The sequence below is a fragment of the Egretta garzetta genome, unplaced genomic scaffold (assembly GCF_000687185.1).
Source record: "Egretta garzetta isolate BGI_Z169 unplaced genomic scaffold, ASM68718v1 scaffold365, whole genome shotgun sequence".
Classification (NCBI taxonomy): domain Eukaryota; kingdom Metazoa; phylum Chordata; class Aves; order Pelecaniformes; family Ardeidae; genus Egretta; species Egretta garzetta.
This window is the reverse complement of record NW_009259602.1, coordinates 1,775,823-1,793,565: the sequence shown is the minus strand read 5'-3', so window position 1 is coordinate 1,793,565 and position 17,743 is coordinate 1,775,823. Positions and strand designations below refer to the sequence as shown.

The 17,743-nt window shown below is 46.7% G+C and overlaps 1 protein-coding gene across 1 annotated transcript in view; it reads right to left on the bottom strand.

Moving 5' to 3' along the window:
• The window catches only part of POU2F3 (POU class 2 homeobox 3), a 41,886-nt gene that overhangs the window by 12,986 nt on the left and 11,157 nt on the right, over window positions 1–17,743 (bottom strand). The window contains exon 4 of the mRNA XM_035893921.1: window positions 12,420–12,454. Within this exon, the coding sequence (XP_035749814.1) occupies window positions 12,420–12,454 (35 nt within the window). The remainder of the gene's footprint in view (window positions 1–12,419; window positions 12,455–17,743) is intronic.

Sequence of the window (17,743 nt, the reverse complement as noted above, 5' to 3'; positions counted from 1 at the left end):
CACAAACTGGAAAAACCAGGAGGACACCAGAAAGGACGGGTCTTGAAAACCCTGTCCACGGGCTCAGCATTGCAGATTCACTTTTACTACAAGGGCTGAACCTCACCACCTCCTATGAAACTACAACCGAGCCCAGCATCCCCCAGAAGACAAGCGGGGTCGCGTTTGCCAGGATTTTGCAGAGCTGATGTAGACTTTAGGTCATACAACCTCCTACCAGCAGAGGGGGACAAGAAATTCAGCTTTTAAAAACAATGGCCCAAGTGAAAATTTTTGGTTGAGGAAGGTTTTATTTCAGTTTGACTACAGCAAACAAATACACAAATCTCCACAGGAGCAAAGGAGAAAATGTGCTCACAAGAAGCTCACAGCTGCAGTGCAGGGAGCTGGCCCTGTAATATTAACCTCTGCATTTTGGAAGGTGCTACACAGAGGGAAGAGAATTACAACATCTCCTTTCATTACAACTATAGCTCTGGACACTGCCGAAACTAGTTTTGCAATAGTACCAGCTCCTTGCAACAAGAGTTATACATGCTATGAATTCCAGTTCTTTCCTACCTTTCAGGTTGGCATGATCACCCATCTCAGCCTGGCAAAAAAAAAATCAGATGGAAAGATCTTCTCGATCACAATCAATGCAGATAGTGTCTAAGTTACTAAATGTTAGACAAAAGGCTTGGGAGAATACACCGTTACCCCTGCGCCATCCAGCCACTGCAGGCAAAGGGGTTTACGCACGTTTTTCTTTCTGAGGGTGCATTAGAAAAAAAAGTCATCGAAGCCAAAAAGTAAAAATAAATTAAAAAAATAAATAAATTACCCCTGCTTGTAAGTCATGTGTGTCTGCCTCGCACAACGCATTCATTCAAGTCTGAACAGTCCCAAAAAGAAAAGTTATCCACGTCTTAGAGAACAAGGCACTTGATCCCGCGTAAGTTATGATCCCGATAGGAGTGAAGTGTTGAAGAAGCACAAGCCATTTCCAAAGTGGAATCAATTTTTACAGCTGCCAAGTGGAATGATTTGGAAGCATTCCAGTGTGAAAGGGGTGTGTAGCTGCATCCCGGCATCGCACAATATGAGAATGGGAGGTGGGTTTGGCAAAGGACCGGTTCCCGATTTAAAAACAACAACATCTCCCACTGCTCCTTCCCCCGTCCCTGGAATTCTCTGGCTCCCTCCTGCGCAGTGGGCGGGAACCTGGGTGTTCTTGACAAATCCTTCTCCCCTGCACCTATTTTCATTGGGTTTAGGCTCAAATTTACCTCTCCCTCCTCTTCCTCTCCCCAACAGGCCTGCAGCTGGCTAATTGTTCATTAGCGAGAGTTCGGGGTATATCCAAAACTTTTAGGATGGTTTATGCAAATCTTGCACCTTCATTTTTTTCCCTGGCTAAACCGGCAGTATTACCAACTGTACATTAAAAAAACCAAAACCAAAAACCCCAAAAAACCACACACATTGTGGGCGAGGCCACTCAATATCATGAGACTCCCTTAAAATAATGCAAATTTCAAATGAATAAAACAAGGGGAGGAGTTGCCTTCTCCTTTCCCAGTGCATCTGACTCATATTTGCAGGCATTTTCTACAGATATGAGAAAAGTTTTCTTTAAAGAACCAAAAAAAGCTTGAAATTACCACAGAATCACCTCATGTAGGTATTCGATGAGAACCCTGCTAAAACGTTGCAAGTGAGCAACAGTGATTTAGTTAAAACCAGGACCAGATCCCACGGTGATTCCTCAGGACTTTGATTTTACATGACGATCAGGCCAGATGGGGAATGGGGAACAAAAAGTCATTGAGAGCAAACCTAAGTTCCTTCCCATTTAATTTGATTTGGGGAAATAACACTATCTAAGGAAAAACAAACCTGTAAAACAGCGGGAGCAAGTAATGCACTGCAAACACAACCCGCTCGCTGGCAGTTAGGGAGAGGTGCGGAGCCTGGGTTGCCAGCTGCAAATCTTCAGGCACCTTCTTCCCCTTGGGCTTGAGGGGAGTCTCCAGGCAGGGCTGGGAGCAGCTCTGAGCTCCTCCCGAGGAGGTAACAGCAGGTGGCGGCAACCATACGGTGCATAGAGCTACCTAGGGCTTCTCCGGGATAGGCAAGGAATCACACTTGCAAATCTCAAGTGGATGTTTTCACAGCCTTAAAATAGGGTCAGCTGCCCCCAAGCAATCAGAGTGAAAAACACAGGAAGGGTGACTGGATGGAAGGAGAGTCCTTTCCTTAGTTGGCTAGCACGTCTGCTGGGCCTGGCCAAGGATGGATTGTTTCTTACCTATCTCTGGCCTAAAAACAAAAACAAAAAGCAAAACAAACTAAGAAACATATTGAGGGCGATGGAAAATGATCAAAGCTCTTCAGCTTGCTTGCGTAACTGATTTGTGGAAGGTGTTTCATAAACATTTCATAAGAAGGAGAATTATGAAGAAAACATCTCCCAACCTGCCTGCAATTACTGCACAAACTCTTCCTTACCAGTAGGAAGCAGGGGAGGAAAAAAAAAATACATCTGTTTTGTAACTGATCTGTGAACTTTTGGCAAACATTCGGCTGATGAAAACATCCTGCAGACATATTGCAGAGCTGTAAAAAGTCAGCCTTACATGAGGAAGTTGGAAAGATTCACCTTAGCAGCTCTGATTTCACTGCGTGGAAGGCCATACCCTTCCAACAGACTGACTGACCCACGTTTGATCCAATGGACTGACGTCTGGATCCCACTGGCTGGGCAGGACTCTGGCTGCAACCCTCCTCATATAAGCCCAGCTTAGGGTCACTGCCCACTGGTAATCTGAATCGGACTTTCTCACCTATTAGACACCAAAGCAGGCAGCCTGAATGCAGCCCCAAGACACCTCCTTTTGATGAGCACTTCTGATGCAATGTAAGCCACGCTCCGTCATCCTCTTTGCAAAGGTGGGACCCACCGACTGATTCAGCACCCACAGCCTCGGATGCTTTCCCCAAATCTGGATAAGACATCCCCGTACCCTGCGAGAGCGGGGCCGTTAAAGCCGTGTCAGCCTTCTCCAGTACCAGTTATTAGGCAGGAACTGTGGTCGTTATTGTAAGATAGAAGACAATCATATTTGTTGTGTAGTTTCTATTTAGACGGTAACCTCTTTGAAACAGATATTTATCTGCCTTCGTATCTGGCTTATCTCATAGTCAGCAACTCACAACTGCTTAAGAGTTTGCCTCACTCGCATCCCTCCCTCCCCCCGGTGCAGAGTGGTAAGGCTATCTCACGGGATAGAAGAGGATCAGGTGCACGCAGACTTGAGAGGGTCTGAACCAATTGCCCCTCCCTGAAAATAAACAGCACCTCTCTTCCAGGGCTGAATCGCTCCCAAAGCGCTGTTCGATACAACGGGGCTGCCTGAAGCTGCCCCAAAGTGAGTTGCCTGAAGTCAAGGGAAGAAGTTTTATGGCAGAAGCAGGTATCAAAACTGGATCCAAGGCTATTGCAGTTAACTAAGCCTCCCCACCTTCCAATGGCGTAAGTGTACTGCTCTGTGAATTACCTGCACACGTGGGCACCATAAAATAAAAAACACACTAATAATGAATTATAGCAATAATAATAATGGGCTTGCAATTACTATTTCCACATGTACTATCCTGCACGTTACGGCAAGGCGTAACAGACACCCAGGAAGAAAGCAGAAAACCCTTATGTCAATGCAACAATATTCACCCTATAACATTTTATATCCTTTCGCACTGAAGGGTGGGAATTTTCAAAAGCTGTCAGCGTGACAAAAGGGGAGTTAATCCCACACTGAATGCCTAGCAGACTATATCCTAAAACTCAGCAATGACAGCACACTGAAAAATTAAAATGTAATCCCTAACCTCAACACACCTGCAATACAGCTATATGAGGCCTTTGAGATTATTAATTGAGGCCTGATCTGATATGCTTTATCCTCTGAGCTGCAGCTCAGGGTGTTAATAGTTATGTCTTAGCTCTAGTAGAACTGGGGGTGGGAAATCAAAACTTTGAGCTTCACAAAAGAAAACAAACAGAACCACACTCGGCTTTTACGGGCATTCTGATGCAGCATTTCCCTAGCGTTTTGGCTTTCAGAGAACAGGAAAAAGAAAGAAGTCACCCCTCTGCGCTGAATGATAAACCTCAAAATGACCACGTGTAGCACAGCAGGCTTCAAAAGCAGGCGCTGGGCAAGGGAGTGGAGAACCAAAACCAGAGGTGGGAAGAGCACCTGCCCTGAACGGCCGCGCTCATATCGGCACCTGCTCAGGTAGGCACATCCTGACCAAGGGCTGCTCTCCACAGGAGAGACCGCGGCCTCTGCCAGAGCCTCAGCAGCTCAGAAGCTAGCTAGGGCTTTCATATGGTGACCTGTGTTCAGGGAGCACAGACCGGGCAAAAAGATACTGAAAAGCAACAGCTCACAGCATCTTCGCTCTTACTGCTTGTACTCAGGCGTGCGGTACCTTCTCTGCCAAGGCCTGTGGACATGCCAAATTGGAGGTATTTAAAAAAAGGGGAGGAGAAGATGCCATTTTCTTGGTCAGAATGCTGAGAAACTCCAAACAAAGCATGGAAAACAATTTTACCACCATTAAGGCTGCGATTTCTCTCATGTCTCCATTCCAGGATTGTCCCTGCCCATTCCTCCCCAGCCACCCACATCCCAGAGGTCCTCTTCTTCTGCCCCAACCTTCTCCTACATTGCAGCACTGCTCCCTGCATCTCTCTCAATTTCACTTGCCCAACTTCCAAAGCTCTCCAGAACTCCACCTCTGCCTACACCTTTGTGCTTATCTTCTCTGCTCCCACCCTGGGCTGCATCCCTGCCCCTTTCCTTATCAATCCGATTTCACATACACCAGGCTTCATAGCTTCTCCCATGCCCTCTTGCATGCTCACACAGGTTCTCTGGAGCCTAATCATGTTCTTGGTGAAGTCAGCAGCAAAGTTGCCTTATTGGGCTTTTCTGGGGCCAGAACTAGTGTCTCTTCTTAGCTGTTCTCCAAATTCTCTGCATGAAAAATTTCCCCTTTCCATGGATCTCTTGTCTAGGGCGAGCAGACTGTGATTGTTCTGTATTCTCTGTGCCCTCTGGCTGCCAACCAGTCACAAACGATCTAAATACCTGGCACTGCCTCCTTGCTGTACAGTGCCAACATCCCCGGATCAGTCATCCATGAGGAGGGCAGAGCAGTGTCCACCTAGCAAGTCGTGGCACAGGTAGCCCTTGGTAGCAAAGCACTTTCCACCACATCCCACATTTGAAAGGAATTAACTTGGAATCAGATGGTTCCCGTGACTGGGGCTGGCTCCATCCCAGCTCTGCAGGTTTCTCTGATTGGCTCACAGCAGTTTTGGCACCAGTTGCCGTGCCCCAGGGAACTGGGACACAAGAAGAGCAGCTAGAGGGATTGCATTAAATACACACAAGAAATATAATTAAAAAAGAAAGGGAGAGTGAGAAAGATCAACTTCACTGGAGAATATCTAGTAGTTTTTCATTTTGGGTGGAGGGAATGAAGTCTAGTGAAAGAGCTCGGACCAGTTCTCTGCTCCCAACTCAGTGGCTCTGGGCAACTTCTATGTGTTGGGGAAGCAGGGCAAGAGAGTTTCTTTCTAGCATAAACCCAACCTCTGACTCCTAATGTGCTGAGCAGCCCCGGTTCAGCCCCCTGATTTCACATGGAGCGCTAACAGATCGGCACCTCTGGGGAGAGAGAAAGTGCACTCTGATGTCAGGCTTCCAAAATTAGAGGCCTTGCTTGAAACCCCATCGCCTTCACCTTTTTATGCTATGACTTGCCCTTCTGCAAAATGGGTGCAGGGCCCCACCCTTGCTGGGTGGTGCAGGCTTTTGATTGAATTCTTGGAGCTCACCAGATGAAAGGCGTTCAAGAATTCAGAGTCCTCTCCTTATTACAGATGAGCCATTCTCTAGTAGGCAGAAGAGTCATATCCATGCACAGTAGTTCGTGCAACTCACCGCTTAAAAAGATGCCGGCCAACCTAAATAGTGGTTTGACACTGACAACTATGCCTTGAGCTTAGTTTCTATTGTGGAGACAATTGTTATGTCCCTTTAGACAGGTCCATGAAACTAAAGGTCTGTCCCCTGTGAGCCTAGAAAATATTTCCCAAAGGATGATAGGAGCCCAGTTGGAGCAGGGAATTTGCACAAAAAGACCTGTCCTTCCCTCATCTCTAAGACAGCTTTGAAACAGCTGTACAAGATATATTGCCAGTGGACCAAGGCAACAAGCATAGGAAACACCTTATAAATATAGGTTGCTCTTTAGAAGCCTGGAGCAGGAAAGCAGGAATTTGTGAACGGACTGCAGCTGGATCTTAAGGAACAGATACAATCCAGTCAACTCTGAAGTGATATTGGGCTGTTGTCAACTGTTACTGGCTAACATAAAATTAATGTAGTGGTTTCAGCCCACCACTTGAGAAAAAATTTTAGAACCCCAAATCCTTCATTCCTACTTCCATCCCCTTTTCCCCCATAATCTTCCCCAGAGACTCACTGGCCTGTTTTGGGAGTTCATTCCCAGCAACCTCATCCGAGGGCCTCTGCAAGGTGCCAGAACAAAACTAGCTTGAAGAAGGGGTTCCTCTACATATCTGTCCTAAGCAAAACAGTGCCATATATAGAAACAGAGGACTTTCCCTCAAGCCAGGGCTTTCTCTGATGCTTTCCCAAAGGTCTGCATTTCAATGAAGAAACAGCACACATACAAATTTATGCAATCAGTCTATCCCTAGGACACAGCAAGGAAACTTCAAAAGGGAAAGGCCAAGGCAGTGTTCAGCTTAGATCCAGTGTCAGTCAAAGCAGATATGGACAGCGGGCTGATTTCCAGTTAGTGAAGGCTCAAGAGATGAAAAGCAGATGCAAGACTTAGGCTGATACCCTGGGGCAATGCAGAGAAGGAGAGCGAAATCTGAATTGATCCCCAGAGGGAAGAAGGAAGCAGGATGTGAACCTCCCCTTGAGAGGAGGGCAAAACAGGACTGGGATGGAAATCTGGAGGGCAGACTGAAACCTGAACTACCCACAGGGAAAAGCCAAGCAGGAACAGAAATGACATATAGGGAACACATGAGATTAGGGGGAGGTGGGAACACAAAGTGGAATGAAAAACTATGAGAGAGATCCCTGGGGGGAGGGAAGCCCTGATTGAGCAAAATTAAATCTGCAGGGAGTTTTGCATCCCAGATATTAATAACAAACTACCTAGCAAGTTAGGCCCTTCTTTCCACCTTCAAAAGGATGGAGGGGAGGAAGAACTTGTCTGTGGTTGAGCACAAGACTATGAATCAGAGAATCAGAGTCCGTATCCCAGCTCTGCCAGGGAGCAGGTCCCTGGATTACAGTACGCCTCAATGTCCACAGGCAACTGTCCTATAAAGCATCCGCTGATTTCAACTGCAATCATGGTGCTCAGCATCTTTGAGAAAAGCCGGGTAGTCCGTCTGTGCCTGCTTCATCTGTAAGACAGGGTTAAACACCTCCCTACCTTCTGGAGGCACCGGGATGCTAAATTCATTAGCAAAGTACCTTCAGACGTGTGGGTGGAAAGTACCAAACAAGGTCAGAGCATTATTAATGGCACTGACAAAGAACCACCAGTGATTTTAGATCTCAGATGCAGTTTTCCCACTTTAATTTCTCATATCACGTGTCTACAGCACATCAGCTGTGAAGACCTGAGACAACTCTATTACCTCAAAACAACTGTTGAAAACCCCACTTAAACCTCAAAAATTCAAGTTCCTTTGGACAGTGACTCCATCAGATATGAACAGGGCAGGGAGATGAGTTAGATAAGGAGGACCTGAGGGAGGGGAACCCCTTTGGCACCTCCTGCAGAGGAGCAGGCATCCTTCACTTGGTTTTGGAAGGAAGGAATTTTTCAACAGACCCAGTCCCTCACCGCTTTTTTGTGATATACTAGCAGACACACTCAATTGGTCAAAAAAAAGTCTACTCAGGTCCTACTGACTGGGAATTTTAAGCAGCTCAATTATTTAATGCTGACTGACTACCGGGAGAGAGGCATTTTGAAACGTGTCCCTTACAGTCATATGCAACACTCGAAATGGCAATGTGTATGACCCAGTGTGCAAATATAAGTGTTGAGCTAACATGCATATGAAATACAAGGCCACTTAAATTGTGTATCTTATTTCCTTATTTTGTTCTGGATGCTTCTCTTTGTGTTCTGAAGACCTCTCCTGCCCCAGCAACACATCTCCAAGCTACCTCCTTTTCCCAGATAAAGCCATCCCAAGATCCTATTTCTAGGAAGCCTGTTAGAAAGAGAATATACCCGTATTACATCCCCTGACTGGTGTAAATCAAAGAAAATAAAGTAATAGGAGTAAGAACCACCAGGAAAGTTTAAGCTGTGCTGAATCCCGGGCTGCTCAAGCGCACTAGTGCCTGCCTGTCTGTCGGAAACACTGTAAAGTCTCACAGCAGGATCACCTTTACATTGATACAAATATCAAACCTGTCATTATCATTAAACAAATGACAGCCTGTCTGCAAGGGTTAGCCTTTTGCTGGAATGAAACTGCATGGCATATTTGGATATAGAGCACATGCAGATCCTGCTAAGCCTTTCCTGCACTGGTAACGCTTAACCTTTCAGCTTTATTTCAAAAGACACGTATTCTTCTCCCAGCACTGGAGTGCAGCTCAGTGCTTCAGAGCATGAAGGGCCTTGGAGAGGACCCCTCATTCCCTCCTCTGGAAGGGGAGGAGATCCGAGTCTTCATCCCTCCCTGGCACTCAGAGACCTCATTGCTGCAAGGACCAACAGATGACACAGTCCTGCACATCGCTTTCCTGATGGAAAAGAAATCAGTGATTCAGCAACCGTGTGTTTTCCTCCTCCAGCTGCAGATCAGTGCACAGCACTATGTGCTGGTCTACAACACCCACACCATGCACACAAGCCCTGTCATCTCCCAGAACCATCAGCCCTGCCTCCGAGTGTGTATTCCAGAAGCCAACATTATCTCAGGGATTAACTCCAGACAGAGGGTGAATTACCTGGCTCTCTAGAACAGCTCTCTTCAGAGCCATCTACAAAAACAAACAATGCAGTATTTCCTTAAAGGCTGAACGCTGCCTATACCGACGGGGAAATAAACCAAACAAGAGGTGGTAAGACCGCAGCAGCATCACCTGGTGCGGATCGCCACATTACAGCCGGAGAAAGTCCTGATTTCAACACTTTCAGTCAGACCTTTTCATGGTCCCACTCAATGCCCTTTTGGGGCAGACTCTGAAGCCATGTTTGCGGAGTTACTCAGTTCTGTCCCTGACACGCTCCGGACACAACCCCAAACCAAAAAGCAGCAGATGTCCCTATCTAGCTTGCCAGCACTGAAGGTGAAAGTTTATTACCGTCTCTTTGCATTTCCCTTGATATAAACAGGAAACAACCAGCATTAGACTCTAAATAAAAAGCCAAACCAGATAGGCAAGGCAGAAGGTGCTTCTTTTTCCATACACACCCTTTCCCCTCTCATTCACATACAAATTACTGTTGCAGCCAGGTGGGAGGAGAGTTTGAAGAGGGGAGGGGGGAAGAAATGTTTGCCAAATAGGTTGAGGGATCAGAAGGCAGCTTTCTCATAAAGCGCAGGGCTGACCCACAAACTGCGAGAAAACCTCAAACTCCGCAAGAGTTTCCCTCCTCCCCATTTTCAGGGTGAGAGCAGCCACAGCAGGGAATTGGTAGGCAAGTAAGGGGTCTAACCAGGTCACTCCACCCTTCTCTTCCCGCCTGGAGCACAACATGGGAGGGAAACAGACCTGAAATGTAGGCCATCTACAAAGGCTGGGGGAGAGGCTTAAATGATGTGAGATTTATGATCTTCAAAGTGATTAGCGCCCAGCGCTCCAAATAAAGTCAAAGAGAGCTCAGCAGCTCTTGCATTCAGTTTGGAGTTGGGTTTCAAACCATACTTCTCTGGCTTCAGTTTGAAAACTTGAATTGCAAGGTAACAAAAAAAAAAACAAAACCAAAAACAAACAAAAAAAAACCCCACCACCCAAACCCAACCTCAAACACCAAACCAAAATTAAAACCCCACCAACCTCCACCCCTCATGAAAGAGCGCAGCACCTGATTCTACATGAAAACACTTTGGTATTTCCATATCTCCCTTCTTTTTTCTCGTCACTTGAAATCTGTTTGCTGAATTGAAGATGAATTCACCAATATCTGAAGTCAGCCTGAAACATGAGGGTATAACCCGTGTGCATTTGGGCTTGTGCTCGTTTAAAGTAATATACAACAATAACAGTAATGGCTCAAGTCTACACACAGCCTTGAGAGGGCCAAGAGAGGGAGACAAAGAGCCATTTGCATCTGCCTCTGTCCATTCACATGGACTGTTACATCCCTGGCATCACTGCAAAACCCCTTCTGCGGACACTACCTGTGTTCTGGGGAATGGCACCAGATTAAAAAAAAAAAAAACCAAAACATTAAACTGAGCTTCTTTACAGGCTTTTGCTTTTTAAACCTCGAGAAGTCCCCAGTCAGGTTTGCTATTCAGTTCCACAAACAGATGTGCTGGCACAAATGAAAGGGATTTTGCAGTACCCCTTTGCTGGAAGGAGAGAAACAAAAGTGGGAAGTGAATGCTACAAAAGACCGTCACAGAACCACAATCTCTTTTTGGGAGGGGGATGTTTCTATCAAGAAGTCTCTGGCCCAAATCCTACTGACCGTGAAGCTGTCTGCCTCTACAACCAGCATCTGCTTGTTCAGTGGCATACAGAGGACTAGGACTGTAAAGATAACGGGCCAAATCATCAGCCGGTGTAAATCAGCAATGCTTCACCACAGTCAATAATGTTTCCTTGATTAACCTCAGCCCCGCTTCCAGTTCTAACATCTTTGTGGTGTTGCCATAGGAAAAGTTTGCAACATGTAACAATCTTGTACTTTCATAGCTTATTTCTGTCTTGAGGGAATTTTCTTTTATCACTAGTTATAAGCAGACTGGATTCTTCTCTTGGCGCGTAGAAAGCCTGTGCTTTGGGCTCTGCAATCCACAGAGCTGGAGACACAAGACTTTTTGTTTTCAGCTGGGTATTCCAAAAACCTGGAAGATGGCTGAACGTGTTAAGACACCTTTGATAGGAAGTTAGGACCCACCCAAAACCAGAGCAGCCAAACCAAACAAACAAACAGCAGCTTGCTGACATCTGTCAGACAAGAGCCACCAAGGCAAGCTTGATGCACAGAAAAGTCACGGCAAGAAGTGTCAACTGCCCACCTGCTGCTAGCAGGAAGCCTTTGCAAAGGATCGCAACCCTTGAACTCGGGAACGCGCGGTTGGAAGCAGGTAGGTTGCTGTACTGTTAAGAGTGCCAACATCTGCTTCAAATGCCAGGGACTGCCCGTGGAGTTACAGCCCCTTTTGCTTCCCTCACTCCAGCTCCCCGGCCAACCCCGAGAGCCCTGCAGCAGATCAGTGGTTTAGCTCTCTAGACCTCCTCTTTTTCTTTACAAGGCCTGAGTCCAGCTCCAGCAATGGCCACAGGAGTCCTTAGCTCTGGACTCAGAGAGCATTTGCTCATGTGTCTGCACAGATTCAAGACCTATGCACTCCAGAGGGCTGTAATCTTCCTGCCCTTGCAATTCTGATGTGAGATTAGGCGATTTCTTAGAGCCACATATGAAAATGTCCAGGCAATCAGTGAGACAGGGGCTGCTTTTAGCTTCGTGAAGCAGGAGGATGACAGCAAACACAAAGACAACGGTCCCTCACACATTCATTTGCAATTAGGGCTTGCTTGCCCTGCAAGCAGCACTTGCTTTTATTTGTTGTCCCTTTCCTCACTGTCTTCCAAAGAGGAATCTGCAGTTGTAGGCAGGCCTGGTCTTACCTACACACTCCAAGACCTCAAACCACCTCATCTTCAGTCCTTGCTGATATTCCTTTGAGTCAGCCCTGTGCTCTTAGACTTGCATACCACAGTGCTTTCAGCGCCAGTGTCACAAGCAGTGGAAATGCATGGGGCTTTGGGGCGGGATTTGCACATTTGCCAGTGTAAATGAGGTCCCTTTTGTTTCTAAATGACAATGGAAAAAAATTTAAAAGCCAGAAAAAGCCTGAAGCAAATGGTGATTTAAAGAAACTCTATAATTAACTAAACTTCTATGAAATAGGAAGGCCTGGAAACCAGAAGTTTAATCTGTCATTCTATACCACAAAGGGAATTGGGAAGAACTTATGTGGTCTGTTTAATGGTAGCTTCTGACATAACAGTTTTTATCTCTTAGCAGTAGCTGCCTGGGACTCAGCAAGATGAGCAATTAAAAAACAGTAATTCAAGAAAGCAGGAGAATACCTGGTAACCCAGGGAGTGTCTTACCTGCCTGTTAAAGTCCAGCCCATTCTGTTCACTTCCTACAATGAAACAAACAGAAAAAGATCTCAATATTAATGACAATCAGCGTTGGTGTAAGCTTTCCAGAACTTAGAACACACATAACTAAAGACATGCTGCTAGCCCAGCTCAGTTTACTGTAAGAGCAAGGAGAGGAGGAGGAAGGTAGAGCCAATGCAAATGCAGCAATGGAAGTATGAAGGCAGCTTTTGCAACATTGGTGGTAGCAGCCTTTGCTGAAGTATAACAGAAATGCTTCTGCCTGGGAGATAGCTGGCCAAGCAGCAAGGGTGTGGGAAAACTCACTGACTGCAAGGGAGATTCCAGCAGAGGTGAGCTGGAGGACGTTACAAATCTCCAGGGGAATCCAGGACCAAGGCACTGTGCATAAAGTAAGAACTAACTGTGGAAGAGGCTAGCAAACAGGTGGACAAGGCTGCTAACCAGGGATCTTCAGGAACCCGTGTGGCACTGAGTAATTAAGGGATATCTAAAGGAACAGAGGGTGCCGTGGGGTTGTGCTCAAGAGGCGTCTCCTTGATTCCAAGAGAGATTGGCAGGCACAGGGGGAAAAAATCAGACAGGTTTCAGCCTGAAGGTACCGCACAGGCCCTCACTCATTCCCCTTTGATGATAAACATTCCCCCCCCTCCACCACACCTGCCAAATTCATCAAGAACATCACAGAGGAAAGGTTGTACGCTCCACAGCTATGAATGCTTTAAGGGATTCCACGAAGCCTCTTTAGTTGCAAAGGCAACCCCAAGAAACCCCTTCCCTTCCTTTTGCAATCCATTCCCTAAGTCATTCTCTTCCAGTCCAACTGAGTTTGTGATAAATAGCCTTAAATTGTTCACATCCCACCAGCAGAAGCCCCCAGGGCCGCCTCCTCCTCCTGTTTTTTCCAGTATAACATTCCCCATAAAGCATAGCCCGTGCCCTGTGATCTGATCAAGCTCCAACACATCACGCTTTTTGGTAGTTCATGTCTCTCTTGCAAAAAGTTGGAAAGGGGTTAAGAGAGGCTGTGCAGGCAGGAGTGCAAATCCAGCTCTCCCGTTGACTTGCTTTCTTCAACTGAACAAGCCTCTACCCTAATCTAGCATGCAGTTTTTCAGCTTGCACCATACATATAATATTCCCAGGTGAATCAGCATGGTTCTTTGAGATCCTCAACAGGAATGTGCTTAGTAAAATTATTCATAGATGGCAAAACATTTTTACAGTCGATAACAATTTCATGGCACCCTGTTCTCTGGTGTCTCTGGAGATTTAACCTGCCACGTGTTAACAGCATTGACTGTGGAAACTGAGCTGCAGGTCTTCACTATCAAACAATACCAGAGCACTATTTCACAGCAGAACAAGCTGTTGCCCCCCTGCTCTGAAATCTCCTCTATCTTCTCACTGTCTGCAACTCAACCTGGATCCAGCTCTGTACCTTCTCCCCCAGCCTGTCTGCATTTCTGCTGTGCTAGAGCCTGCCCTTGCTTCCCATCTTTCTCCTGACCTGCTTCTCAAGGCTTTTCCTCTTCCCAGTCTCAGCTCTTTATCTTATTCCATGCAATCCCCTACTCTACTACAACCTCCAACTTGCCGCGCGCTTCCGTACCTCTCGCTGTAACCATCTGCTCCCTGACCACCTCACTCCAGCTGCTCCCGCCCGAGGAATTTGTTCATTCATTGTGTTCCAGCTCTATGCCCCAAGAGCCAACAACTGCACATATAATGATGGGAATGCTGATAGTGTTAATAGATGATCACAATCAGTATCCACACACCTGAGCAGGACTGTGTGAGGATCTTCAAGGCCTGCAGTTTCTACCTTTGAAAGCCACGGGGGGTTGATGCAATCTAAAGGCAGTAGCTACAGGGAAGAAAGGCAAGGAGGAGAGAAGGAGGAAGTAAAGTTCCCAGTTGCTAAAATAAAACAGGAAGGAAAAGGTAATCTTCTGTTTTCTCGGATACAAGCGTTTTGCTCACGCTCAAATGCAGCATGTTGACAAGGCAAGATTCAAAGACCTTGAGGGAAATCCCTATGTCCCAGTGACGATGGCTCTGAATCACTATCATACACCCCAAAACTTGGAACTTGAGAGGCACAGCTGGAATGGAGTTTCACTCTACATCGCTACCACCAGGCTCAAGTTCTCCAGCACATTCTTTCCTCCTCTTCCAAGCTTCCCATCTCCCACTGTTTCCTCCCTGCACAAGCACGTGCAGCTGGCAGACTTCTACCTTTCTTCTTCCCTTCCCCTTCAACAAGGTCAGACACAGCTTGCTCCAAGTCCTACCCTCTGTTTTCTCGCACATCCCTCCGCAGATCAACAGGGGTGTTCACAAGCACCTCAGCCGGGTATTCTGTGACGGTGGAACACACTGCAAATATGTGTGGAGATTGACATTAACTCAGTCATAGCTTGGGCGTCTAAGCCTGGGATAACTGCCCCAGGCTGTCTTGGGAGACAGCGAGGAGAAATAGGCACCTCCAGAGGCCATTCATCTGACCTATCTTAGACGCCTATCTCAAGCTGAGATGAATGGCCCTCTGGAGATGACTATTTCTCTTTATTGACTACAAAGGGACCCAGGGGCAACTAGTTCAGACTTAGATGTCCAATGGTGAGACATTTAAAACTGGGCGAGGTGATTTCTGCTCCCAGTGGTTATGTAAATTGGAGCTGGATTTGGACCAGCGAGTGTTTGTGCACAGATTTATTTGCAAACAAATCTCATCTTTTTCTATTTCAGTAAAAGCCTGTGTTTGAGTAAAATTCAAATTATTCCAGCTGCAAGCCAAGGTTTGGGTGTGATAGGGATAACAACTCTCTTCTTTCAGTTAAATCAGTAACTTTCCTACAAATATTTTTAAAACACTCAGTTTCCTCCCAGTTTCTATCAGCATCAGAACTCACACTGAAGTAGGCATTTCTCTCCTTAAAGGAACGAGCTGTTCAAACAACAAGGATCTGCACTTAAGATTTTATCTTTTTAGCTCCAGGAGATAAAAAGAAAGAAAAGTGTAAGTGGCAGCAGATTCTCGGCTGCTGTAAACTGCCAGAACTCCACTAATTTTAATGGAGCTTCACACCAGCCAACAACTTGCCTCTTGCTACACCAGCCAGACACAATGGGATCCAAAGTCTCCAGCGTCTGCTAGACACAGTCCTCCCCTCCTTAAATTGCATCAAACCGGGGAAGCCCTGGGATTTAAATGGAGGAAGGTTGCTGCAAGCCTCTTGCACTATGGTTCCCAGGAGCTTCCCCATCAAACAAGCCTTCATTCCAGCACCCTTTATGGGTGTTCCGGACAGGGGGGGAGGAAAGGGCAGCGATAAGCTCAGCTGGCTCCCTGGAGCACGGCAGACAAGGACTGCACTGCTCTCCTTGGTTCACCTGGCAGCTGTTTTGCATAGCACTGGCATCAGATCTGGTGCGAGTTTGCCTGGGGAGGTTTCTCTGGGGATGGGAGCAGCAGAACAGTTCCGGACGCTTCCCCCCACCCGCTGCTGTTCCCCCCGCCTAGAACACACTGTTTGCTCTGAAAACCAAAGACAAGTGCTCTATCAGAACCGACACGATTCCCACTGGAAGCCGCTGAGCCAGTCCCGCACTTGAGGATGAAAGCACCATAATGGGAGAAAAGTAAAATCAAGATTGGAGTGCGCCTTCATCTTCACAAGGCGAACACATGCAGCAACATGCAGATGTCACCTACGGGCAGTGACAGCCGCCTGTGGCTTTGCGCCCGACGACAAAAACAGGGCTGCAACCAGAAGGCTAACCTCGTCCCCCTTCCCACCCAACTACACGTTTAATTCACCTCACCATTTGATCTCAGCTGCACAGAAGGGACAGGGAATTAGAAAGTGATTTCAATCTTTAACAGGTGTTGGGGAATTCCCACAGGGAATCAGTTTTCTGCCGTGTGCATTTGGGAGGGAAATTCAGAACAGCTGAACGGCGATGGAGGAACAGTGCCAGGCAGACACCAGGCAGGGGATTCAGCTGCCTGGGCTTAGATGTCTAACTTTTAGGTGTCTAATTCTGAGCCAATTGCTCTAGGCTCCCTTTTCAGCCACGGAGAGGAAGCAGGCGCTTCCAGAGGGCAATTCATCTCGCCCCCGAGATAGACGGCAGAGAGATGAATCACCTTCTGGAGATACCCATTTTCATCACTGACTGTACAAGGAGCCCAGGGTGAGTAGGTCAGACTCCAGCCTCAAAGTATTGAATATCTAAAATTAAGATTAATGTCGCCTATCTTGAAGATTTTAGCACTCCAGCTGATAAAGCACAATGCCATTCAAGACTGACAAAACAGGGCAGATGCAGAATGCCTTTCAATGTACCTGTTCTAGAAGCTGAGAAATTAACTTGCTCACATTAACTGAGACAGGAATCAAATCTCTTACCTCAAACAACATGAGAAGTTAAAAGATTACCCAAGAGCAGGTAAAGAACAGAGTAGCCACAATTATTATAACCATTAAACAATACTTGACCCACATGATGTAAATGAAGCAAAATGCTCACCTGCACTGAGAAGGATGTGATTCTATTAAGCAAAAAAGATATTCAGCATCAAATACACTCCTCAGGATTTCAATTCTCTTCGGACACTCAAGCAAATACCAAGTCATAGCCCTCATGCTACTATTCCCAGCAGCCAGACCAGCTACTTCTCCAGAACTATCAGGAAGACCCCTTAAATCACCTTCTCTCCATTTTAGTGGCTACCCCTGATTCCCTCCAGCTGTGTCCAGTGGCACTGGGGAGCAGAAACTGAAGCTGAGCAGACACCAGTCCATTCCCTGGACCCTTACTGGGATGTTCGCTGTTCCCAAGGCTTGCCTTAAGAAGTTCTCTTTAAGGGGAGCAAGGGAAGTGTGAACAGGGTGACAAGTTTTCAAGGCAGCCAGATAGGGCTGCAATTTTCATGTTAACTGTTTGCTCCAAAGACACAAACAGACCAAACCGGGGCATTGGAGCATCTCCATGGGAAAGTTCAGGCTGGTTAGCAAGGAAAGTGAATCTGTGCTGACTCAGTCAGCTACAGACTCCAGGGGAAGCTTTCACTGAAGGCTCAAGCATTTCATTTGGGTGGAAACCCCTGGGTTATAAAAATGCCTTTCCTTCGTCAGCAATGCGTCAAAGAAATCACATCTTCTAGTCCCACTGCAGCCCTGAGTGCAATATACCCTTCGTGTGGGGCAGGGAGCGGGGGGAGAGAGCAGGGCAGCAAGTGTGGGAGACTCGGGCAGTTTCCAGAAGGAAACCCGAGGGCAGCAGTTGTTCCCACGGAAAAC